Source organism: Camelus bactrianus, chromosome 16, assembly GCF_048773025.1.
Source record: "Camelus bactrianus isolate YW-2024 breed Bactrian camel chromosome 16, ASM4877302v1, whole genome shotgun sequence".
NCBI classification, from domain to species: Eukaryota; Metazoa; Chordata; class Mammalia; order Artiodactyla; family Camelidae; genus Camelus; species Camelus bactrianus.
Window position 1 is genome coordinate 40,349,125 of NC_133554.1, and position 23,919 is coordinate 40,373,043.

General features: G+C 53.3%; 2 protein-coding genes across 6 annotated transcripts in view; one reads left to right on the forward strand and one right to left on the reverse strand.

The window, feature by feature from the left end:
* The window catches only part of ABR (ABR activator of RhoGEF and GTPase), a 172,874-nt gene extending 156,443 nt beyond the window's left edge, over positions 1-16,431 (forward strand). For all 4 annotated transcript variants that reach the window (XM_074343189.1, XM_074343191.1, XM_010958226.3 and 1 more), the window contains 7 exons: positions 7,235-7,294; positions 7,558-7,667; positions 8,367-8,506; positions 9,646-9,780; positions 10,708-10,813; positions 12,963-13,110; positions 13,755-16,431. In XM_074343189.1, the coding sequence (XP_074199290.1) occupies positions 7,235-7,294; positions 7,558-7,667; positions 8,367-8,506; positions 9,646-9,780; positions 10,708-10,813; positions 12,963-13,110; positions 13,755-13,844 (789 nt within the window). In that variant the 3' untranslated portion in view covers positions 13,845-16,431. The remainder of the gene's footprint in view (positions 1-7,234; positions 7,295-7,557; positions 7,668-8,366; positions 8,507-9,645; positions 9,781-10,707; positions 10,814-12,962; positions 13,111-13,754) is intronic.
* Positions 6,330-23,293, reverse strand: TIMM22 (translocase of inner mitochondrial membrane 22). 2 transcript variants are annotated; one of them, XM_045519010.2, is made up of 4 exons: positions 23,011-23,293; positions 20,905-21,101; positions 20,318-20,390; positions 6,330-10,352 (listed from the first exon to the last, which is right to left on the reverse strand). In XM_045519010.2, the coding sequence occupies exons 1-4, from the start codon at positions 23,246-23,248 to the stop codon at positions 10,258-10,260; spliced, it is 603 nt and encodes a 200-aa protein (XP_045374966.1). In that variant the 5' UTR covers positions 23,249-23,293; the 3' UTR covers positions 6,330-10,257. The 2 variants fall into 2 exon arrangements, with proteins under 2 accessions (XP_045374966.1, XP_010956530.1); XM_010958228.3 differs by lacking the exon at positions 6,330-10,352 and adding an exon at positions 18,327-18,914 and having other exon boundaries at positions 23,011-23,291.
* Positions 23,294-23,919: the final 626 nt, after the last annotated feature.

The window sequence follows — 23,919 nt, forward strand, 5'->3', positions numbered from 1 at the left end:
GGCCTCGCTTGAAGAGATAATTTTGAACTAGGATTAAATGACAAGAAGGATTCTTGAAAGGTCTAGGGACAGTGCATTCCAGACAGAGGTGAAAACCCTGCAGCTGGGGCAACCATGGCATGTTCAGAGGCAGACAGAGGCCGCATGAGGCATAGGAAATGACTTTAGACAGGTGGGCAGTGGCCTTGCAGGCCATGGCAAGGAGTTTGGCCTGTAATCTGAGTGCAGTGGGGAGCCACTGGGGAGTTTAAGCCCAGGTTTAGTGACACATGTTTTGAGCACGTGCCGAGTACCAGGCATCATTCTTAGTCCCCGACATGAGTTAGGTGATAACCCACAAGGTATTGTTGGGCTCACAGAGCAACACAGATGAGGTCACCTGAACGGCTTAGTGCAGGCAGTGTTCAAACCCAGGCAGCCTGGCTCTTGGCTGTCATGTCACCCTGTGGAGGAGGCCCCCCAGGGCCTGCTCAGGTCTATGGCTGTTTCTCAGTCGTCTGGGTGGTCATGGAGCCCCATTGGGGTCCTGCGTGCCCGGGATGGGGAGCTGCTGGGGGTGGGGTTCCTGCTCAGTTGTTGTGTTGCGTGTGGTATCTGGCCAAGCAAGCCGTGCATAGAAGTGGGCCTGCCAGGTACTTTCAAGGATGTGCAGCAAATGTGAGAACATGGCATGGGGGGCCTGGGAAGAGTCCACCAAGAGGCCCCTCTGAGCAGACGCAGGCAGCAGGGCTGCTGTGCCTCATTCTCACCAGCAGGCCCTGTGCCCAGACATTGCTCCTGGCCTAGGCAGGGAGGATGAAGTCAGCTTCAGAGAGGGACTTTCATCATTCTTACCAAACCACTCCAAGTCCAGGGGGAGGCCGCCGAGCCCCCGGCAGTCCAAAGGCCGTTGGCCCTTCACTGGTGGCAGCATGAAACTTCCCAGTCAGTATGTTGAGTAGCCTCTCGTTTGGGCCTTTGACCCCTAAGGCGGCCCCTTCCCTTTGGGGACGGGGCTGCCTCTGTGTTGCTTTGGCCCTGACCAGTTCCTTTTCCCGAGAGTGACCCTGCCCTCGTTAGCTGGTGGCCCTGAGCCGGGGCGGGGCCACTTCCCGCTGTTGGTGTGCAGCCTGGATCTGGGGTGGAGCCTCCGGCAGGGCAGGCGGGGAGGGCGGGCCAGCTCTGAGGAAGACAGGGCTGGGGCTCTGAGTTCCGTCCACAGCTGCGCCGACCCAGGGGCTGAAAGTGTGGCAGGCGCGGGGCAGGCCGAGCCCTGGAATGCGGAGCTCTGGGAAGCCAGGTCACAGTGGGTGCTGCGGGCTAACCTGGCTTCAATAAAAGCCTCATTCAGAGCCACCAAACCCTTTCCATATGTGGGCCTCGGGGAACTTCAAAGTTCTGAGGGGAGGGGAGGGGAGGCAAGCTGAGGCCAAGCAGCCTCATCCCGGGCTGGCTGGTCTGAAGAGGGTGCTAACCCTGCAGGGTGAGGGCTGGTGGGGCAGAGCTTGCTTGGCCTCCTGGTGAGAGCCAGCCTCTGGGAGGACAGGGTGAGTTTACTGAGTCTGAGCTTGGTCTCCCCCAAGGCAGCTGCTGAGCCTGAGTCGGGATACAGGCCCTGCCCCCACTCCCCAACTCCGCCCGGCCCCTCTATGAGTTTCGAGCGAGTGGCCACGTTGACAGACTCCTCCAGTACCCTTCCCAAGGGCGGGAGAGGCAGGCTCTTGGCAGCGCTGTTGTCAGCCCTTCCATGCCTCTCACGCCTGTGGTCTGTCCCAATGACAGGCTGGCCTTGGTGTCCCAAGGGGACCCAGCCCAGAGCATGTGGATGCACTTGGCGAAGGGCAGAGGAAGGCCAGCTGGGCCTACCACCATGGCCGCCGCCCTGGGAGCCACAGGAAATGTACCCCCATCAGACAAGACACCCAGCTCAGGGCCTGGTCTCCACAGCCCAGCAGTCAGACTCTGGCAGGGTCCCCAAACACAGCCGGACACCTGCCTTCTATTCAGTGCCCTTTTCACCAATAAGGGTGACAACTTCAGTTACGCTTGTTTACTGCAGTTAGTTTTTATTAGCCCTAAAAACAACTCTGGGCTTTGAGTGAAGTCCATGCCACCACCCAGGACAGGCCCAGGATGCCAGGCGCTGGGCTCAGAGCACAAAGGGTGGAGCCCGGCCCAAGAGGGCTGGGAGGTCAGGGGTGGCATCCAGGGATATGGGCTTCTCAGGGCTTTGGGGCCTGTGCTGTGGCAATGACAGTGTGAGGTTTTAAGGGAAGGGGGTCAGCAGCAAGGGGCTGTGAAGAGGGAAGTGGGGGCCCTGGGAGCCCGGGTGAATGAATACTGTTTTCATGTCCCTGTCACTGATCGAGCCCCCGCGTCACATCCCAAAGTAACACTGCCGCTGCTCTGGGCCTGTGCCTCCCTCTGCTGGGACTGTAGCTGCTGGTGCTGAAGGGTTATCCCCACTATACAGATGGGGCCTCCACAGCCCTCACCTTGTAAATTAAAGGAGCCCATGGGAAGGTGCAGTAGCAGAAATCAGCAGACTTTCAGGTGGGCTGCGGGTGTCGGGCGGTGGGAGGACTGTGCCATCAGAAGGAGCTGGGTTTGAACATGGGCTCTGTTGCCTTCTAGAGGGAGCAGGAAGGGGGTGAACAGCCCTTGAGCCAGAGGGGAGGAGAATGTTGGGGTCCCCTGCCCCAGGCGGGTGAGAAAGGGCCAGAGGAAGGGCCTAGACCTTTCAGAGGGGACCCCTGAGGATGTTCTGGAAACCAAGGCAGCACCCACCATCTGGAGCAGCCTCCCCTGCCTGCAGGTCCTCACACCCTCTCAGCCCCCGCAAAGCCGGGAAGCCTACTTCCTGTCCTAAATGTGAGGCTGCTGAGGCCCAGAAAGTGAGGCGGGCTCCCCAGCCACCTGCCAGATTCTCTCTGAGACACTGCGGACTCTTTCCCTGGGATGCAGGACTCCTCCCAGTGTTGGAGGGAACCTGGTGGTTCTCTTGTGGACATCAGTCCACAGAGCAGCCGTTTCTCCTCGGGAGAGGTCTGGATGTGCGGCCATGACCTGACTGGGTCTAAATGCAAAGGCAAAAGGGACATAATTGAGCCGCTCCCAGTGGCTGTGTTCGGCCCACTCGTTTACAACTTTCTCTGGGTTGTTCTCTGGGCTGCTTGTCTCCTGCCTGTGCCCCACCTTGGTGGAGAGCCCCACTGTGTTTCTGTTACCTGTGCAATGAAGGAGGGGCCCTCCGGAGTCTCCCCAGCCTGACCCTTCGCAGCCCCATCATCTCCTTCCCTACAGGTGATCTGGTGGCCCCCATGTACCTGCTTCCCAGGCTGGGGGACAGCACCTCTCTGCTGGGCCCAGAGGGTGAGTGGTCAGGTGTTCTTGTCCACTGATATCCAGGGGGCTGGCTCCTCCGCCCCCAGCACTAATCTAATCAGGAAATAGCAAAGTCCACATTTCCCAGGGGTTATAAATAACCACAGCAATTCAGACAGCATCATTTCTCTGGAAAATGTGCCATGTCCCTCTCCGCACCCTCCCTTCTCTGTATTTAAATGACGTCCTGAAATAGACTTGGTTTCTGGAGGCTGCTGGCCTCCTGGGAAACAGAGCTTCATTGTCGGGCGCCAAGGGGCTGGGCAGGTCTCCCCACACAGGTACCAGGGCTGCACCTGCAGAGGGGATCTGGCGTAGGGCCGTGGTGGGACTCACAGTAAAACAGGACAGTGCCACCTGACCCAGACCTGGTCTCGGACAGACTGAAACAATAAACGGTGCAGGGAAAAAGGGTCCTGGTGCAACAGGAAGGTGGAGGGGAACTGAAGATTCCCGAGGTCTGGAGTTATCCAGGAAGCCTTTCTGGAGGAAGCAGCGCTGAGACTGGGCCTGCTAAGGCCCTCTCAGATGCTCCCAGGAAAAGTAGTGTTGCTACTTGGCAGCTAGTACAGAAGCGATGGGGAGAGAAGGAATGGAAGAGTTGTACTGGAGGCGGCCTGCCAGCACGCAGGTCAGCTGGCGGTGCCAGACTGTGGAGGCCTCATGCCTCCTCTCTAGATAAATAATGGTCACAGCAGCTGACCTGTGGCCAAGAAGCGTGGGTGCCAAGCCAGGTGCTGTGCATGGGATCGTGCAGGTTTAGCAGAGGTGAGCAGGGAGACTTGATTTTGAGCTCCTGCTCTCCCTTCCTAGATGTGTGGCCCTGGGCAAATTCCTGATCCTCTTTGTGCCTCGGTGTCCTTGTCTGTAGAATGGGAGCAGCTAGAAAGGCTTAAACCTCACAGATTTATGATGATTATTGAGATGCTGTCTGTATGGAGTTTGTCACAGCGCTAGACTTGCAGGAAGTGCTCCCAGCACATCAGTCGCTGTTACTGTTTTCTATGACAACTCTCTGAGGCAGGCATGGACACCCCTGTGAGGAAATTGAGGTTCCAGGAGGGTAAGTGACTTGCCCAGATTCACACAGTTGAGTGGAAGAGTGAACATTTGGACCCAGGTTGGTCTTTCAATCCCTGCACTTTCCCCACTCAGGCTACATCCACGTGCCACTCCAGGACCCAGGGTGGGACCACCGGCTCAGTCCATGACAGCTGCCAGGAGGTGCCAGGTCATGGGAGGCTAAGCAGGAGGAGGTGCACTGGGGGCCAGAACCACGGATGGCCTGAGGCTTATGCTGATGCCTGGAGAGACCCACATTAAAAGGGGTGGTCCCTCCAGAATGTGTCCCAAGGGTAGCATCTGCCTCAGGCAACAAGGAGCAATGGCCATCTCTGCTCCAGGTGGCCACTGCTGCAGATAGGGCTGGGGACAGACCCAGGCCCTGTGTCCAAGACCCAGCATTCTGGAGGGGATGAAGGACCTGTAAGGGGCAGCCTGTGCTATGGGCCCGGTGAGGGTTGGGACAGAAAGTTTAGGGGAGGAAGGTTTGAGTGACCCAGGAGGAGTTGGTCCTGAGTCCTTTGGAATAGAGAGCCCGGGCAGCAGGCCGGGGAGTCCCACACGATTCCCTCTTATGAGGAGGTAGTGGCGAGGGGTGCTCGGTCCTCTCCACACTGCTCCCCCTTTGTCCTGTTCTCATCCTTCCTCCGGGCAGGGAACTGACTATTCAAGGCTGGGCTGGGGCCCAGATGAGGGCCCCAGACCCCATCAGAGTCTTGGGTGGCCCCTGTCCTCAGCTGGTGTGTGGGTGATGGAAGGTGTAGGAAGGACTTACCTCGAGCTGTAAGAAGCCCTGGGACCCAGCTCCCCTGAGCTGACCCAGGTCCGGCTTTCCAATGTGAGGAGGGCCTGTTAACGCAGCAGTGCTCTGCACTGGGGGTGCAGACAGTCCAGGGGTGCGTGGGCAGGGGAGTTTTAAGGGAATCAGTTTGCAGGTCCTCAACTCCTATAAGTGCTATTGTGAGAAAGCAACCGACCAGAGAAGGGCTTTGCACCATCACCTCTCCCTCCGGCTCCCTGGGGGGGCTCGGCCTAGGGTGCCAGACCTCCTGGGGGGCAGACGAAGGGGCTGCTTGAAATGCTGTGCAGGAGTTGAGAAAGTAGAAGACTAATGGCTGGGTTACAGGTCATTTCACAAGTCACATGGTTTCTGGTTCTTTCTGTCCACAAAAGTGATGGAAACTCAGCTGAGAGATCATTTCAAATAAATATTGATAATAGGTATATATGTACTTTAAGGCAAATAATGAAGAAAGAGGTTAAAGGATTGCAAACATTGCTATAATAAAACTATTTTCAGCCCCATGTACTTAGTTATGTGAACAAGATGTTTCATCCTTTACATCTTTAAAGACCAAACCAAAGAGAACAGTACTGATGCTAAAATGCATTTCACCCTAGCAAAAAATAATATTCATATATATATATATATATATATATATATATATATATATATGTATATAGAAAGAAAATATTCTACCTGCCTCATTAAGAGATGCAGTTCCACCAAAATGGTTCTTTGCTGCTGAATATTTATTAAAGTTTGTAATGTGTTGGTTACCTTTTTTATTGTGTACTGTTAATCATTGTAATAACTAATCCAGGATATGCTTTGAACATTTGGAGTCTTGTGGTCTCAGGAAAATTTTCATTTCCATTTATACAGACATTTTTGTTGAAGCAAAATATAATAGGGTGAGGAATAAAAGACTTTTAAAAAGAAAAATACAAACTAGGACATAATTCTTTGGGAGAAATAGACTAGAAACACAAATTCAAGGAGAAAAAGAAATGTTGCTGGGTTTCTACAAGCGAAAGGAGAACTTGCTTATGTGTTTTTTAAATGGATGATGGCGGGTATCAAATCACTATGGTATTTGGATTCTATGGAATACATTTAAAAGAATGATGTAACAGTTTTATTTTAAGATGTAAATATTTACATTATTCTGGACATTATATTCTTTGCAGCTATTTAAACTTACTTTGGAAATATTCAGGTGTTGACTTTAAAATGTGCCAGGGCGTGCATTGTTTTTCAAAGTGACTTTATGGACGCACACAGGAAAACAGTTTGAAGGCCACTGAGTCAGAGGAATGGAGTCCTGGTTGGTCGCCTGTGAGGGATGCCCCTGGACCTCCCCTGTCGTCCCCACCTGCCTGGGGTTCCTGCCCAGTTTGGGGGCCTCCTCACTCTACAGAGTGTTTGCTTCCTGGGAAACCAACCACTTACCCCAGGTTATCTCACTGAGTCTTCACAACAATCCAGCAAGCAGGTTCTATTACTGGCTGCAGTGAACGAGTAAAACAAATGAGGTTTGGTGAGCTTAAACCTTCCCGAGGTCACCAGTGGCAGAACTGGGGTTCAGTTTACATCTATGTGGCAGCCCCTCCCGTTCAGCACCATGTGCATGGGCTACATACCCTCCCATCAACTCCAATTCTGGCAGTTGAGCAAGTTGCTTATGCTTTGTGAGCCTCAGTTTCTGCATCTATAAAATGGGATGATAATACCCATCTCACAGGGTGGGGTCAGGAGTGAGTGAGATGTGGTGGGCGAATATGCCTAAGAATGCACCCACCTTCTTCCCAGAACTGAGGGGGAGTCCTTCACTTGGCCAGGCAGGAAGGGCCGAGGGGCTGGAGCCCCATGAAGGGCTGATGTCAAGCTAAGCATCAGCCCCCAGTTCTGCCTTCCTGACCTTTTACCAACTTCCAGGCAGTTGCCGACCAGCAGGGAGAGCTCTGGCTTGGTCTCTGAGCTGTCATCTCTCTCTCACTCACATTCTTTTTCTTTCTTTCTCTGCAGTTGGATCCACAAACTGTTGAAACCAAGAACTGGCACACGGATGTGATTGAGATGAATGGGGTGAGCCCGGAGAACTGGAAGGGTCTGCACAATGGGTGGGCAGCCCAACCCCTGGCTGGCACCCTCGGGGAGCTGTCCCATCCCTGCCCCCTTAGCCCAGCCCCTTTCCCCTCTCCTCTGCCCGCATCCTTCCTGCCCCCACCCTGCAGGTGTTTCAGGGAGCCCCAGGTGGCAGAGGCAGCCCTTGTTTGCAATCCTGGGGGCCCCTGTGTTTGGGGGGCACTCATGTCCTGAGAGATTGTGATTGCCTCGCCCCCAAACAGATCAAAGTGGAATTCTCCATGAAATTCACCAGCCGAGACATGAGCCTGAAGAGGACCCCGTCCAAAAAGCAGACCGGCGTCTTTGGGGTGAAGATCAGCGTGGTGACCAAGTAGGTGCTCCGCCCGGGGCCCCTGCCAGCCTCGCCGTCCAGGCTCCCCTGCCCGCGTCTGGTCCCTCATCAATCACCCTCCAGCTCAGTAGTCACAAGAGCCAGTCTGGAGGGCAAAAGTGGCCCACTGAGGTGTGTCCTCTGCCTCACACAATGCTTTAGAAATAAATGAGCCGGCACTTAATTGTTGGGAGAAGGCATGTGAAAATCCCCGGTTGTCGGCTTCTTATAGTAAGTGGGAAGGTATGACAATGGTAGGCCCGCATCTTGGCTTGGCAGCGGCAGGCTGGAGGCTAAGAGGTGGCTTTCCCCTGGGAAAGGGCATCCTTCAGCTCTCCTCCCCTTGTCTCCAGGACCCAGCCCACCCCCCTCTGTAGGTGACCTGCTGGGTCCCCTGTAGCATTTGAATCTGGGACTTCTGATCTGAGGAACACTCTTTCTTCAGTCTTTAGGTTGATCTCCTAAAACTTCCTCCCACCTTTGTCCCCTGCTGTCCCTCAGCACGCAAGCCTTGGGCAGGCTGTGGGGGTGGGAGGTGGGGGTGGCAATGGCCTCTTTCTTAGCCCTTTCCTGCCACCCCCTCCCCTCAATCCCAGAGGCCAGAGCTCTCTGATGCCAAGGTTTGCAGAGAGGGGCTACATATAGTATCACTGGGGGTCTCCATCCACCCTCCCTCCCCTCACATCTCCTCCCCGCCAGGCGGGAGCGCTCCAAGGTGCCCTACATCGTCCGGCAGTGTGTGGAGGAGGTGGAGAAGCGGGGCATCGAGGAGGTCGGCATCTACCGGATATCAGGGGTGGCCACAGACATCCAGGCGCTGAAGGCCGTCTTTGATGCCAGTGAGTCTGGGAGGCCCAGTCGGGCAGCGGCGGGGAGAGGGTGCTCTAGTAAGCTCGGAGGGCTGGGAGGGCGCACAGTGGAAGTAGGAGGCTTCCCCGTGGAGAGTCCCAACTAGCCGCTGGCAGAGGGGCCTTGGTCTGTGAACTGCAGTCCAGCGTGGCGTGGGCTGGACCATTTCTGAGTCCCTGGGTGAGGCCTCTTCCTGCATCTTCTCATGTCATCCCCTCCCCTCCAATCTCTCATCCATTGCTACAGATAAGAAACCTGAGCCTCACAGGGGTCAAGTCACTGGTCTAGGATACCCAGCTTATAAGCTTTGAGCCTGATTTAAACTCAGATCTTTCTGACTCTAGAGTCTGTTCCTGGTTTTCTTGCTAGGTCCCCAGTGCCTGGCAGGCTATACCAAAACCAAAGGGCTCTGAGCCCGGGCTGGCTGGCTTGGGCGCCCCACCTTCTCCAGGGCCCTGAGTGCCCTCTGGGAGGGGCATTGCTGCCTCTCACTTTGACTGAAAACTCCTTGGTGGTGGGGCCCAACCTTTCTGGTTCTTCCCACCCCTGCCCCATCCTGCCAGTCAGGCTGCAGCCGCAGCACCCCCAGTAGTCAGGACGTGCGAACTGGCCGGGCAGTGCTGATTCTGTGGGAAATGAGAGGGGGCCCAGTGGGTGTCCCTGGAAAGCTGTCAAGCAGACGTGTCTGGGGAGCCTGGGGTAGGGAGCTGGGGACATGCTGGCACATGGCTCCTCTGCACCACCTGGAAGCTGAGGCTTTGTCAGAACATGATTTTAGGTACAAAAAATGTGCAGTGCCTTACCAGGAGGGGCTCAGCAGCAGGGAGATTCCAGTTGGAAGGAGGGTGTGTGACATGTGGTAGGAACGTGGCTTCAGGACTCTGGATGATGAACTATGCTGCCCCCTCCCACCCCCGCGGACTAAAGTCACACACCACCTGCAGGCACTTCCTACATCCTCCTGCCTTTCCTGGGGAGACCAGACCAGAGACGTAGTAGGAGGGTACCCCAGGCAGGCTGTCTTAAGATGGATAGGGGACAAAAATGGCTACCTGCCCAGTGGAGGGCTGTGTCGGGGAGGGAGGTGGCTGAGGCACCCGCCACCCCTGACCTCCCACCTCCCCTACAGATAACAAGGACATCCTGCTGATGCTGAGTGACATGGACATCAATGCCATTGCTGGCACCCTCAAGCTCTACTTCCGGGAGCTGCCCGAGCCCCTCCTCACAGACCGACTTTACCCAGCCTTCATGGAGGGCATCGGTGAGGCCCTGGGGGACCTGAGGGCCAGGCCTCCCTGACCAGCAGAGTAAAGAGCAAGAGAGGAGATCTGTGGCTTCCCCTGCTTGTTGATGTACCCAATGCACTGCAGTCACGTGGCTGAGTGGCCTGGAGGGTGAGGTGTGGCCTGCGGGGGCCTGATCCGGAGGCTAGAGCCTCTCTCCCCTCTTGTCCCTTCGGGCTGCCCTCTGTGCCTCCTCCTTGGACACTGACCTCCTTGCTTAGAAACCCAGGATCCAGGGAAATCTTCCTTGAGGTGGGTGGTCGGGGGCTGGTGCCCCGGGGCCAGGGAGAAGCCTGGTTAGGGCTGGGGCGCGCTTGACACAGCTGCTCCCGAGACTTCCAGAAGGAGTGTTGTCTCATCTCTCCTGTGCCTGGGGTGGGGAGGAAGCTGAGGGCCCTGGCTGGCAGGGCTCTGGCCTCCATCACCTAGGCCAAATCCAGGTCTGGGCGCATCCCTCATCTTCTCCTGGGGCAGGTCAGGGCTTCAGTCACTACAGGAAATGAGGAGCCCATGGAAGGCTGCTCACCGTCAGGCTCTGGCAACAGAGGTGCTTAAAAAAGAGAGAATATTTGCACTGATGGCATCATTGTGTTAAACTCAGCCTTACAAGACCAGGGATGGGGAATGGCTCCAGCCCCAAAGGCCCCTGCAGTGAGGGGAGGAAAGGTGTCTGTTCCCCACCAGCCAGCCTCCTGGCTGAGTTACAGGTTGTGGGTGGGGCCTCCTTTAGGAACCTACTAATAGTCCATCCTTGGGAAAGTACCAGGCCCTTCCCTGCAGGGTCTGCTCCCCTGACCCCCTGCAGCCTCTCCCTCAGGGTCCTGCAGCCTCCTGACCACAGGGCGCTGGCCAGAGCCTCCCCACCTGGGAACCGAGCCCCACCCTAGCCCCTTCTCTGCCCACAGCCCTGTCAGACCCTGCTGCCAAGGAAAACTGCATGATGCACCTGCTCCGCTCCTTGCCTGACCCCAACCTCATCACCTTCCTCTTCCTGCTGGAACACTTGAAAAGGTAACAACAGCAGGGACTGAGTCCGGGGGAAGAGGGCAGGGCACCATGGGAGGCTCCAGCTGGGGAGGACACATCCGCTGGGGGACCCATATCCTTGGCACTTCCTCATGGGTGCTGGTCTCTGCTGGGCCACCAAAGCAGGGTGAGAGTTTGCTCTTCAAAATCTTGCATTCAAATTCTCCTGTTTTGAGAAATACTTGCATCCTAATGGCAACCTCAAATATTGGCCAGACTGCTCAGAAAGTAGGGCTAGAGCCAAGGACTATAGGTGAATTTTACAGTGAGTGGCTCATTCAGTCCACTTGGTGTTTTTTAAATGGAACAGAAGAGACAGCATCAGGGTGCACTGCGAGCAATGGGTGTGCACATTCTGTTCGGTATGTATGCTGCGTGTACTGGATGATCATGTAAAACGTGTGTTACTATGGGTCACAGTCCAAAAACTTTGAAGCCTGCTGGTGTTGACCCACACCTCATCTAATAGACAGGGAATCCAAGTCCCTAGCCTAACAGGGACTTACTTGGGGTTAGCAGCAGCTCTGTCCTGAGGATCCACATCTCCCAAATCCTAAACTATGGCCCTTCCCGCCTTCTCCCGCCCCTTCTGTAGCCGGGTCAGACTAAGAGCTGCTAAAGTTGACGCCTACAGCAAAGTTCTGAACTGACGCCAGCCCTGACAGTGACCTTGTCACTCACTTTTGAGCCCAGACCAGTCCCAGGTGTAAGTGGGGAGGAAAAGTCCCCGGGCGCCCCTTAAATCCACTTGTCACCCAGGACTGGGGAGCCGGCGGAGAGGGGCCACGAGCCCTCAAGCCCAGGTGCCCGGCAGTGGCTGAGCCAGACCAGGCCAGGCTTGGAGGGCCTGCGGGACCTGGGAACGCCTGGCTGCTGTCTTGTTTTTCCCATTATGAGACATTTTCCCTCTGGTTTGGCCAGAACCAAAGTCCCAACCAGTTCCCAAATAGTTTGGCGAGCGCTGTGGGGAGGACACACAGAGGAGTGGGAAGGGAAAATTCATTAGGTTTTCCACCCTGGGAATCGGGCACAGTCTGTTCCCACATCTGGGCCCCTGGCCGGGGCATGTGTGTGTGTGTGTATGTGTGTATTTGTGTGTGTGGTGAGGGGCCGGGCCAGCTGCACAGCTGCCTCCTGGCATGGCAGTGTTTGCCCGTTTCCAAAGCAGCCAGCAGGCACGTCCATGGCTCCTGCCTGGAGGGTGGAACACTGGTGGAGCGGGAGTCGGGTGAGAGGTGCTGCATGGGGCAGTCAGGTCTCACCCCAGGAACATTGCCTTGGACTAGGGGAGGCCCAGGGCCTCTCTGATATGTTGGGTGGCACTGAGCCTGCCTGGACACCAGCCACAGATGGTAGCCCCTACTGTCACTCAGGAGAAATATCTACAGAGCATCTGGCCTATTGTGCAAGAGAAGCAGAGGAAGACCCAAAGGGAGGAAGCTCTGGGGTCCCATGAGGCAGACCCTTCTGGAAAGGTGCGGGAGAACAGCCCCTGGGCTCCATTTGGGATTAGGGATGTTCTGCCACAGCACAGCAGGCAGGGCCTCAGGCCTAGTCAGCCACTGCTGCTGGGGCCCCTGCCCGCCCCGCCCACTCTGACTGTTCCTCCAGGACCCTCCCCAGCTGGGCTGACCTGGGGCAACGCCCAGGGTGGTGAAGAGCTCGGGCTCTAGAGGCTGCTGCCTGGTTCAGACCCCAGCTCTACCACTTGCTAGCTGGGTGACTTTGGGCAAGTCACTTAACCTCGTTGTACTTTCCTTCCTTCATCTATACAGTGGAGATGATAATATAGCTACCCAAAGGCTTATGATGAGCATGAATTATTATAGGGAAAGTTCCTGGACCAGTAATACCAACTCTAAGGCATGGGAATTGGAGTGGGTCCTTCTGGCTCTGACGGTTTACCATCAGTTCAGGGGGTGGCCCAGGGGCTGGGAATCTGTTGTTGGAAGGTACTGGAACATAGCTGGGAACTTGGTCCCTTGGCTTAGTCCGCTCCCTACCAAGCGGTCTCTCCCCTTAGAAGAGGGAGGCTGGTGACCACCTCTGGGAATCCTTCCAGGAGCTGTTAACAGCCAATGGTCTGGAGCCCCAAGTGGCTGCCAGAAATGACTTCTTTCTCCCTCCCTTTCAGGGTTGCTGAGAAGGAACCCATCAACAAAATGTCCCTTCACAACCTGGCTACCGTGTTTGGCCCCACGTTACTGAGACCCTCAGAAGTGGAGAGCAAAGCGCACCTCACATCAGCTGCCGACATCTGGTCCCATGATGTCATGGCACAGGTACCTCCAGCGCTGCCTGGGCCTGTGGCAGGCGGAGGGGAGAGACCAGCCCCCGAGGGGTGGAGAGAAAACAGTTCGGAGTCCAACACCTCTCCCCTCCTGAGCAGCTGGGTGGATGGTGTGTAGGATGTCACCAGGGAGGCAGGGCCCTGGAAAGTCTGCCCCTCCAAGACCAAACCAAGAAGTATGAGCCTAGACCAGGGACCCAGAGATTGTCTGTCCTGGGTGCTGGCTGCAATCCTGGGAGTGCCTGGACCCCAGAAAGCAAGCTCAGCAGTACTGGAAAAATCTGGGGCCTTGTCCTCATGCTTGGAAACTCTAGGACTGCTTCCGAGGTCGGGAAGCTTCCCTGGGAGCCCTGCAAGACCCAGGAGAGGGTCCAACCTAAAACAGGGCTGCCAAGCCAAAGCCAACCTCTGGAGCCGGTTGGAAGTTTATGACTGAGGTTGGGGAAGTGGCCTCAGGCACCCCACCCACTACCCTGCAGCGCCCTCTACTGCTGCAAATGGGCAGCCACCCTGGGCTAGGAGCAGGCAGCCTGAGGGGGAGGGGAGCAACACAGAACCCATCGCCAAGACCATTTCTCCTCAGAGGAGGGCTTCCAGGGCAAGGGCCCCAGGCTCAGTGTCCCGTGTCTCCCACAGGTCCAGGTCCTCCTCTACTACCTGCAGCACCCCCCCATCTCCTTCGCAGAACTAAAGCGGAACACACTGTACTTCTCCACCGACGTGTAGCCTGAGGTGGGAGCAGCTGTGGGGAGGTGGCCTGAGCCAGCCTCTCCAGCAGGGACCCAACACAGACTTGAAGGACTACAATAGAAAACTTCCAAACCCAGTGCTCCAGACTCCAAGGGACACAGATTACCAAGAACTGGAAGACGCGCATCTTTTGTGCCACCTTGTACAAAGCCAGCTGCCCCGACCCCAGCCTCACCGCACACCCTGGGCTCTGCCCTCTGCACCTCTAGTTGTGTCTAATGCTCCGTGCCGTTCGGGAATTGTTTTACGTCTGTTTGTCATGCAGAAAAGGTAGTGACCGACCTGGTGCGGGCATACAGACAGCCTGCTATGTTCTTTCATTTCCTCCAACACTTTCTTTCCTCCCGAGTCCAGTCCAAGGGCTTTTCTTTTGCACTGTAACTGTTGCCAGCTTCTCCTCTCTTGGCCCTGCTCCCAGATCGCTGTCTCCTGGCAGCCTCCCCTTGGCCTTCCCCTACCCTCTCCTCCCTCCCGGCCTGCCCGCATGCATGTGCAGCCTTGGTTTTTGATCCGTCACCTGGAAAGTTCTGAGGAGGCCCTGGGTGGCAGTGGCGGTGGCAGTGGCGGCTGGTCAGATGCCGCCCCCTGGCCCTCTTGCCCTCCTCCACCCGTGGAAGCGCACCTGCTTTGCCTGGCCGCCTGTGCAAATGTCGGACAAGGAGACAGGCTCACACTAATCCTCAGCTTAGCACAGGCTGGAGAATGGATTTCTGGGATTTCCCACCTGAGAGCCTCCATTTCTGGGGTTTATCTGTTCTGTCTCCAGTAGCAGTGAGGCATCTTTGACTGTTCCTTCTACTGCTTTTCAGTTCCTTTTACCCTGGTGGTAGATTTCCTTTGAGTGTAAAGACTCACAAGTGACCTGCTATCATGGTAGCCGGCGGTCAGGAAAGAATCGGGGGAGATGGGAGAGTCGGGCCACTGAGGAAACAGGACAGGCTGGATGTTCAGAGGAGCGCCACGGGGCGCTGGGGGTCCTAAGTTGGGGGGCAGAGGCTCTCAGCAGCAAGGAGTTGTGGCTTTTCTAGGGGAGCCAGGCTTCTGGGAGGGCAACTACTAGGGCTGAACAGGTGTCCTGAAACAGGCAGGCTCTATCCGGGGGGAGCTCTTCCTGGTGGCTCATGCACCTCGTGGTACCTTTGCCTTAGATTTTACACTTTCTCCACAGCCAAGCACTGCCATGGGGCAGCCCCCACGGCCACGTGTGCGCCAGGGCCTGGGACAGGCAGGCACAGTCCAGCAGTAGCCAGCCGTCATGGTGCTGCCTCCTTACCCCCAGCTTCTTGGATGCAGACTTTTGGGGTAACTGTGAAACTCTAGAAGTTGGGGAAGAATGAGGAGTCACAGGCACGGTCCTCTCTGGGAACTGGGTTTTGCAGGGAACCCTTGTTGTTGACATTCAGGGATCAGCAGGTTCCCTTCCCAACTTTGAGACCCACTGCTCAGTCTGGAAAGGAGTGAGAAGTAGCCCCAAAGCGCAGTCTCTTCCCACTGAGCAGCAGCGGCCGGCCTGTGGCAATTGGCCTGGGAGGGCGGTCACTTGGGGCTGCAAGGGCTTGAGCCGCAGTGCACAGCTCGCTGGCTCTCCTCGGTGGTGACAAAGACCTGATTCTAGGCCCTTGGGATTGGAGAGAACAGCTCCCCTAGCTTGAGATCTGGGCTGTTTGTTTTAAAAGAAGCTGTGGCACTTGCTCAGTGAGGGGAAGGGCCCTTTCTCATCTTGTTTACACCTGATGCCCAGTCGTGGGCAGAATGGCACATTCTGTGCAAGCTGGAGGAAAGAGATGCGTAAGAGGAGGGAAATACTGACCCCCAGGTGCCTATTAGCAGCTCAGGAAGGAGCCCTGCTCCCTGAGACAGGAGGTGGAGAAAGAATGCCACCTGAGTCTAAAGATCCCCATGTCTGACCATCCCTGGAGTCAGTTCGGCGCTCAGGAGCTGGTGTGTGGCATGGAAGTCTTGGCTTCCAAAGCCACTGACTGGAATGAACTGGAGGCCCAGCTAGAGCTAATTACAGTGTCTCCCACCTCCCCAAAATAAGGGATGTTTGCTTCTCAGCATCAGGTAGCTACTGCAGTCCCCAACCTTGCTTAGGCCATATGAGAACAGGAGGAAGGCTGGAAGGGCTAAGAAATGCAAAAGGCTCAGAATATTTATAAATTCCACCCCCAGAGCGGGGAGGGGCAGGTACCAGACCTGGACTAAAGCTGCACCAAGGAAATAGCCCATGAGTTCTCCTGAGAGACAGGGACTGTGCAGCCCAGAACCCCCAGCCACTGTGCCCAGGAGGGCAGGCTGTGCCAACTGGAGCCCAGCAGACAGGCTACAGGAATCCTGGGTGCCTGTCCTTGCTGGAAATGGCTGTGGGCTGCCGGCGTTTGCTGATACAGGTAGGATGGGACCCTTCATTCATATTTGACTTTAATAAGTTGGTAAGGATATATTTTTCTTTGGTCTATGTTCTGTTTCAACTTATGTAGATTATTATAAAATGATGTAAACCACGTGAAGAGGAAAATGTTAATAAAAAAAATGCAAAGCCCCAACATTTGCACACAACTCAGCCCTGTGGTGTGGACATTTGTGTTCTCAGGAGTCCAGGGAAGACCACCAATCTAAATATTTAACTCTTCCAGCTGCATCCAGATGTGAGTTTCCAAGAATCTATTTACCTAAACTACCCCCTGCACTTCCCTGAGGCCTGTGGGGACCGTGGCAGTTTTGGGGGAGGTGAACCCATGCCCTCTCCTTGCTCTTTCACAAATGCCTCCAGGTCAGTCACCAGACAGTTCTCTTCACAAAATACAAATGCCCCACCAGGGACCTGGCCATCAGTATGCCTCAGACAAGTGGCAGGAAGTTGTCCATTCAAATGGACGCTCATTTTACATAAACTAAGCTACATTCTCCTTGGAAGTGGCAGGTCTTTGGGGCAGCCTTTTGCCTAATCTGCTTGTTGGAGAAGCTAGGTCCCCTAGAGGGCCCAGTCTCCCTTTAGAGAGTGAGTGGGGTTAACATAGGCTCCCACCAGCCTAAGCCACTGGACACTGTTTATTCTGGAGATCAGGAACAGATGTCTCTGAAAATCGGTGTTTGGTTTATGAGCTCATACTGACTCCTTAGCCATCTAAAACAGGAAACTATTCATCTCCTCTCCTGACTGAAGAGTCAATATGGACAATGCTTGGCTTATTGTACTGATGGCCACTGACAGCCGAGGGTTCATCTTTTCCAAGGCAGTTGTGAGTGTAGCATCTCTTGTACTCGGTCATTCAGCATATCTGACCCCACACACTAGACTGGATGGCAGAAGGGGCGCACATCCTAGCACTTTAACAGGTACCAAGGCCAAGTGTTTGCTCTTGCTCTAAGTGCTTATTGATGACTTATTTAGGGATAATATAGGAAACGCTCCTAAATTTGTTCTCAGACCTCCTAGGATACTCCAGCCAGCCTAGCAGCAGTGGAGCCTCATGACTGAGACTGGGACAGGCATGATATAGAATTCACCATAGAAGGACATGAGCCTTGTACTCACATTCATTCCAAGGGAACAGCAGACATGGCAGAGGAAGGTGTCACCAGCTGGGCTTGACATTATCACATACACACACTCAAGATGTCTGGATGGTTCAGCTCAGTCTGAATTCTGGTTAAGGGTGGGTAAGCCAGAAGACAGACAAGGAAAGAAAGCCAAAAGAAGGCAAAGGAATGACTATCCAGTAGAATAAAGGAGCTGTTACCACTGGCTGAAGGTGGCCCGAATTACACGGCCCCCACCAAGCTACCTGCCTGTCACCAAGAGCAAAAGCCAGGTTCATCTCCACCCCAGCGCCGAAGCACTGGAGTAAAGCGGCACCTGCGGCAGACCCAGACTGTAAAAGGCTGGGCTTTTGCCTGTGGCGCACAATGAGGCTGGGCTGCAACTGTCAGAAAAAGGCCACCAGATCAACTCAAAAACAAGTGTTCAAGGGGGAAAAAACCACTGGCACCAGAGAAAAAGGGTGCCAGTGAACAGCTCCTCAACAATGTCTGATCGTAGCCCATAGCTCCTGGGATTTAGTCACCACGATGATCACAGCAGGACCTTTCACATGTGTCCTTGACCAGGGCCTGGTCCAGCAGTCAGAGCATACCACCAACGTGTGGTTCAGACTACAGGCATTCCTATCGGCCAGCACACAGGAGGGTTTTTTAGAAGGGGCTGGTAGGGGTTATTCATGGAATTTCAGTGTATCCTAGGACATGGCGAGGCTGGGCTGTTTTGGGGGGAAGGCCCTGGCCAATGGAACAATCTCAGTGAGGATAACACTACTGTACAGACCCTGAGAATCCCACACTCCCAGAATTCTTAGGAGCTTTCTCATGGTTTCCCTTTGGATATTAATCTTTGGGCCATCTAGTACCATTTTGGGGAACTATGAAATTTGAAAATAAAAATAAACCAACCATTTAAACTGTAATATAAATATATATATTTTTAACAAGGATAGCAGAATGCTAAACAAAATGACATAATTGGTCAGACGGCGTAAACGTACTTTGCCCTGCCCTGATGTGTGAGATGGATGACTGCATGGACGTCCAAGACAGAAGAGCTTCCAGGGTATGTAAAGTGCCCTCTGTTCCCACAGCACCGAACAACCAGGGGGCCAGATGTGGTCAGGACTGAACCTCTGTGGAACTCAATTCCTCCAAGTCAACACACTGACTCCTGATCTGCCCGTGAGAGAGAGGAGCTGGCATGGCACACATCCCACACATAGCCTGGGGAGTCCAGGAGCAGAGAGTGTGGCCGCTCAGAGGCTGGAGGCAGATTGAAGCCAGGCGGTTCCTGCATGACACCAACTATATAAGGAAAAACCAATGTCTTCAGTCTGAAGCCAGTGCCCTGGAGCAGAGCAGAAACTGCCCTCCACAGAACAGCTCTGATCCTGGGCTGGCACTGTCCTTCTCGAGGCAACTGCTCTCACCGTAGGTAATAATCAATCGCAGCAGAGAAAGCAGCAAAACCTCCACAACCAATGACCCCAGCCTTTAAGCCAGCTGTAAAGCAAACAGAGATGACATTACCTGTGGTGAGAGATGCCAGTACAGGCTGCATTCGGGAAAAGTTTGTACACCCACAGATGCAAAGAAACCATCATGTTCTAAGTCATTCAACTTAGCAGAGAGCTGGGAGACTTCGATGACACTGTGCACACAATCTGATCCAGTGTGCTTTTATCTAACTGTACGTTCATTTCACTTTTCTCATTCTAAAGAATGACTATTTCCAGTCTCATGAAAGTAGCCCCTCACAGGCATGAAACTGGTTAAGAGAACCAGTCCTTGGAATCAGGTGAAAGCATATGGCCTGTTACCCTGATTTGTTTATGGAATAAATTCCTGGGAAGGTGATCAAAGCAATTCTGGAGGGATCTGAGCCTCTCAAAGGCCCTGACAAGGCTGAGAGATGGGAACACCAAAGGAGGAGTTACCCTATAAATCACAAACGGCTGTTTGAGGAGTAAAAACAGGTTTTAATGATAGCAAATCACCCCTCCTCTCAAAAAATGAGAAAATAGACTTTTTGCTTTGGCTAAGTCTGGGCACAGCAGCTGAAAAGTGGCCCAGCAATGGGGACCGTTAGGAAAGTCAAGTCACTGACGCACACCAACAGGGAGAAGGGGCAGGGAAGCTGTTTCTTTCTTCGTTGTTTACAGCTGATAATCCAACATTTCTAGAACACCTATATTTGGCTTTCAAGCAGTAAAAATCTAAGAATCCTAAACTGCAAAAAGACATTACTGTGATAACTTATACACAAAATTAAGGTGACAATTGTATAGTAATTTTAAAAAAAGGCTAACTGTTTGAAATGCATGGAGCTGAAAGTTCAGCAGAGCCCACTATTTGGACAGCAGGTCTTCCAGGGCTGCATGAGGCCCAGCTCTGCTTCTCTACTACCCTGCATAGCAACGTACTCTAGAAGTTACTTATTGTGAGGATAGTCTCCCATATTTCCCGTGTGGGGGCAGTTTTCTAAGACAGATCTGGATCTATTTATGGTTCTCACCTTGGGGGTGACTCTGTCCCCCAGGGACATCTGGTGATGTCTGGGGACACTTTTAGTTGTCACAACTAAGGGATGCTACTGGCATCTAGTGGGTAGAGGCCAGGGATGCTGCTAAACATCCTACAATGCACAGGACAGCTGCCCGCTCCCAGCAAAGATTCATCTGGTCCAAAATGTCAACAATGCCAAGGATCAGAAATCCTGATCTAGATACTAGAAGTTTCCAAAACTGAGTTAACACAGAAGCACACATGATTTCCTTGTCAGAAGGGAAGAGAATCCAGTATTTGCATATGCCTTACGCTGTCCCTGGAACACTCATGTTTGAAATGTCAACTTCAGCATGTTGTTCAAGGCCACATAGAAAACCGTTTGGGAACTGTTTACTAACCTCTGAAACCAATGGCTCCTCCAGTGATGCAGCCACTAATGACACTGTTCTTCCAATCTGATTTTCCCCGGTACTGCGGGTGGAGAAAAGCAGTTCAGAGCCAAAGAAATAAGCCAGACAAGATGATTAAGGAAAAAAAAAAACACACACACACACACAACAGGGTTTCAAGCTGGCTAATTCAGTCCCTCCCCAAAGGAAACTTAATCTTTTTCTTTTTCAAAAGTATAGTTCTTAAAATTTGAATGTGTTCACTAACGCTTCCTGAAGGTGGTCCTAGAGCACTGAAACCAAGGGCAACATTTGAGAAGTAATCAAAATCTCTTCTCAAGTTCCCCAATAAGTTTCATGTTTAAAATTATTAACATACTAGCCTACAACTTCTAGCCTACAAAAACAAGTAAAAAATAATGCAAGCCCCAATCATTAGCGCACAAAAAGTTTGCTTTAGGGACTATTTAACGGAAATTGAATCTAGCAAGTATTGGACATTTCTGATCTGCTTTCTAGTAACATTAAGAGCATTTCTCCTGAGAAGTTGTACGATGGAAACAGGCAAGGCTTTCTCAGAAGGCAGGGACACTTACAGATTCTACCAAACACTCAGTGCAAGAAAACATGGCGCCCACAATGGCAAAATTTTTGGCGTAGGACATTCCTCTCTGCCCCATGTCCTTAAGAACTTCTTTTGCCGTCGGTGTACGGTAAGGATCCTTAGGGTCAAAGCCCACATTGGTATCAATGCCAGCAGTGAACACCCCAAATGCACCTCCCAAGACAAATCCTAAAAACAAACACAGAGATGAAGATTTCTTTGGCATGTTTTCTGGATTACTGTAATAGGGTCAAACTCAAACAGCACTTTTTTTGTTGTTAACTTTTAATTTGACAAATGGCACCTTTTGGATGGCCACCAGTGAAAGGAACACCTACCTCCTTGCCTCACAAACTCTCCACCTGCCTGGTACTACATACACAATCCAGGATCTATCCTGCTGGCAGCTGCTTCTCTGTCTCTTGTTGGATTTCTTCCTCCTTTCATTTCCTAACATTCCTCAAGATTCAGTCTTTAACCCTCTTTCTCTCTCTACACTCTCATATGTGAACCAGTCACCCCCAAGTATCAGTCATCAACTTTGCAAACCACTCCTGTGATGATGGTGACATTCATAATAGTCATTTGGTAAGCACCATGTGCCAACTACTCTTGATGCTTTACAGTCACAGCCTTATTTATTCTTCACAGTCCTGTTAGGTCTATACTAGCATTTTCTCCTTTCACTAGCTGAAGAAACTGAGGCTCAGAAAAGTTAAGTGACTTCCCTAAGGTCACAAAGCTACCAAATGACAGTCCCCACACTGCTGTTCACAGCTGACTTCCTGAGCCTGCTGGACATTTCCATATGAATCTTCTCTCACCACCTCAAGGTCACTATATGTTCAACGAAATCATGGGCACCTCCCCTCCAGACTCCTACTTAAGGCTCCTTCTTTCCAATCACTCTCGGTCCAAACTTCAGGGGCATTTCTGACTGCTCTTTGCTTTCCACTGTAACCCTAAGTTCACAATTATCATCCTAATCTAGGGCCTTTATCACTTCCAACCTGGAGCACTCCAAAGATTCATCCACCATTTCAACAGATAAGTGATTTTTTAGGATCTGACACAGTGATGAACAAAGACCCAGTCCACGTCTCAGAGAGCTTCAGTCTAGCAAATCTCCTATTCGGTCTCCCTATCTACAGACTTTTCTTCTTTTTGCCACACTCCACCCTGAGTCCTCATGCTCATTACCACCAGTTACCCTCTAAAAAATCATCAGTTACTGCCCTAATGCCTGCAGGTAAAAAGCTCAAACCCCTCCCTCCACTCCCATCTTGAAATGACAGTTCCCCTCCTCTTTGTATACCCTCATTCTCTCATCCTTCAAGACATGGCTCCAGTCTCACCTCCTCTTGTGGCCTTCCCCCAACCAAAAAAAAAATCTCCTTCTTCTTTCTACCCTACTTCACATTGTTACTCTCACCACGCTCGTTTCTTAACTGCCTTTCATTCTCAATGAGATTGCAACTCATCTGCAACTGTGGTCAGCCTCTTTACTCTGCACACAGGAAGAACACCTACACTCTCAAATCCTCAAAAAAAAAAAAAAAAAAAAAAGCCAAGTCGACTTCTTTCCCCCTCATTCCCCCTCTGTCTAGTCACACTGGCCACAGTGGTTTTTCTGGGTTTTTTTCTAACCTCAAGACCATTGCAGGTACTATTCCCTATGTCTGCAGCACTCTCCTCCAGGCTCCTTCTCAACATTTTTACTTCTATGTATATTAAAATATTAGCCTCGTGAGGACAAGGCTCTCGCCCTGTCTCTCCACTGCCAGGCACGTGATAGTTGCTCAGTAACAATTTGCTGAAAAATCATTATTTAAAACCGAATGAATGAATGAATGAATGAGGTCGAGCATCTTATACCCCCAAGGCCCTGACCCAGGACCTATTCTCTGACCCGATTTCCAGAGACGAGAGACAATACTGGGGTCTAGGGACGCGCTGCTCGAGTTCACTGAACCAGGTGGAGACTGGTCAAGGTCAAGGCCCACGGGCTCCACGCCTCCCAGGTGCGCGGCCTTCTTGGAAAGGGACCCCGCTGCCTTCCAAGCTCTCAGCCTCTTAAATGCCCCCCACGTCGCCTCACCTCCCACACAGGCCAGCGCCGCCTTGAAGGCGCAGCTTTCCATCGCCTTCTCGATCATCTTCTGCTCGTCACTCTTGGCGGGACTCGGGATCCCGCCCAGGCTCCCAGGCTCCAGGACCCGGGGCTGACGCTTGTCACCCACCAGGTACTGCAGAAGAAGGCTGTACTGCAGCGGGGCTTCGGCGGAAGCCGCCGCTTCAGGCGCGGAGTCCCCGGTACCGGGGGCCGTGGCCGCCATGACGATAGGAGCCCCAGAAACCTGGCGTCATTCTTCCCACGGCAGATTCCACAAGCTTCCCGTAGGGCCCTGCGCGCCCAGCCATCGTGCCGCAACGGCAGATTCGCCACACCGAGCGAGTCCGAGGAAGCCGCGGAAGCAAAGCCTGTTTGTGAGCACCCAGCGGAGGAGTTGTGTTCTCCCAAAACCTCCTGTGAATACTGAATCAGGCCTGTGCAGCATTCCCAACGGCACTGACAAGATTCAGAGTCACCAGAAAGTGTCCTCATCTTCGGGGCTGAGCGCGGTGCGTACCGGGACTTGTAGTTGTAACACGTACACACCAGACATTTCCCAGGAAGCCTTGCCCGGGCCCTCGCGTCTCGGCCTCCTCTCCAGCTCTGGACAGGCGGGAGCGGGGTGAGGCTACAGCGCGCCGGGGCGCCAGCAGGGGGTGCGCGCGCCTCACCACTGGCCCTTCTAGCCTACTAATTCCTTGCGGATGTTGTGAGTTGTCAGTGGGGGAAGGTGCTTTGTAAGTAAACATGAAAGCGTGGTATAAATGGTGGGATAGTTTTTTTCAATAATTAAACCTTTGAGGAGAGAGGGGGCCAGAAAAATGAGTGAACGAATAAGTGAAGCTAGCCTAGCACACTTAAGAAAAATCCAGGATGGTGATGGGAAGTGGAGGT

Bases quoted from the DNA above. Each gene is read 5' to 3' on its own strand.
- TIMM22 (XM_045519010.2), bottom strand. From the start codon at position 23,248: ATGGCGGCCACGGCCCCCGGTACCGGGGACTCCGCGCCTGAAGCGGCG. The intron at 21,102-23,010 runs GTGAGGCGACGT...GTTTGTTTTTAG, and splicing joins GGCGCTGGCCTGTGTGGGAG to GATTTGTCTTGGGAGGTGCA. The intron at 10,353-20,317 runs GTTAGTAAACAG...CTCTTTTTTAAG, and splicing joins AGGAGCCATTGGTTTCAGAG to CACCTCTGTTGCCAGAGCCT.